Source organism: Cariama cristata, unplaced genomic scaffold (genome assembly GCF_000690535.1).
Source record: "Cariama cristata isolate BGI_N322 unplaced genomic scaffold, ASM69053v1 scaffold30702, whole genome shotgun sequence".
In the NCBI taxonomy this organism is placed as follows: Eukaryota; Metazoa; Chordata; class Aves; order Cariamiformes; family Cariamidae; genus Cariama; species Cariama cristata.
The window spans coordinates 1-946 of record NW_009602625.1 but is presented as its reverse complement, the minus strand read 5'-3'; the positions used below and the strand labels follow the sequence as shown (position 1 = coordinate 946).

Below are 946 nucleotides of genomic sequence, written 5' to 3'. Positions count from 1 at the left end.
AGCCCCGATGGCCTCACCCAGCACCCTCCGCTTTTTGGTAGGGGTTCTCCAACAAGTAGCGGAACCGCTGGTAGTTCTTGAGCAGGTACTTGGGAGCGTACATCTGCTCCTTGGGGTCAGCGGGGGGATACTCCTGCGTAGTACCATCGAACCAGCCACCAGTCCGGATCAGCTCCCGGATATAATTGAGGTCTCGTTTATCCTCGTAGTCACCCCAGCGGGGGAAGTCCCCATTCTGGGCTGACACCAGTTTGAAATAGATCCCCTCTGGGGTGAAACACCAGGAGCAGTGCCAGCCAGCAAAGTGGAGGGGGCTGCCCAGCGACCACTGCACCAGGATGTGTCCTGTGCTATTCTCGTACTGCCGAAAGCCAGGCATGGTGTAGTACTCGCGGCGCCGCAGACGGATCCCGTCGGTAGCATAGACAGCCTGCAGCATCCCCATGGTGCAGCCCGAGACCACCTCCAAGGTGCCTGGTTGCTTCCAGAAGAAGCCGTAGAGTGACTTGCGCATGTGAAAGGCGAAGGGCTCCGTCCAGCCATCGTAGAGCTTGAGGAAGAGCACGCCGTCGCGGGCCGGGATCTCATCAGCATCATCGATGATGAAGACGTCGTCCGGGCGCAGGTTGCGGAGGCGAGAGATGCCGTCCCGGGTGAGAAAGGTGCGCAGATAATCATCAGCAATCCAGCCATCCTGGCGGCCGCCCGGGGGAAAGTGGTCCAGGAAGACATAGAGCACTTTGTGGCGGATGTAGTCGAAGGAGCCGTTGAGGAGCATCTCACGGAACTTGAGGGGCCGCGGCTCTCCGTAGGCCGTGAAGTTCGACTCGCACACCACGAAGGCGTCCACCACGTCTCCCAGCTCATGGAAGCGGACATCCAGCAGGTCAAACTCATGGTTGACATTGATAGCATTGATGACCCGCCGGGGGATCTCCCGCGGCAC

At 59.8% G+C, this 946-nt stretch overlaps 1 protein-coding gene across 1 annotated transcript; it reads right to left on the bottom strand.

Moving 5' to 3' along the window:
- Positions 1-3: 3 nt before the first annotated feature.
- MGAT3 (mannosyl (beta-1,4-)-glycoprotein beta-1,4-N-acetylglucosaminyltransferase) lies at positions 4-943 on the bottom strand (the record flags this gene model as incomplete). Its single annotated transcript, XM_009694858.1, has 1 exon — positions 4-943. A coding segment is annotated over one exon (930 nt), but the record flags the coding sequence as incomplete, so codon positions are not given.
- Between the last annotated feature and the right edge of the window lie 3 nt (positions 944-946).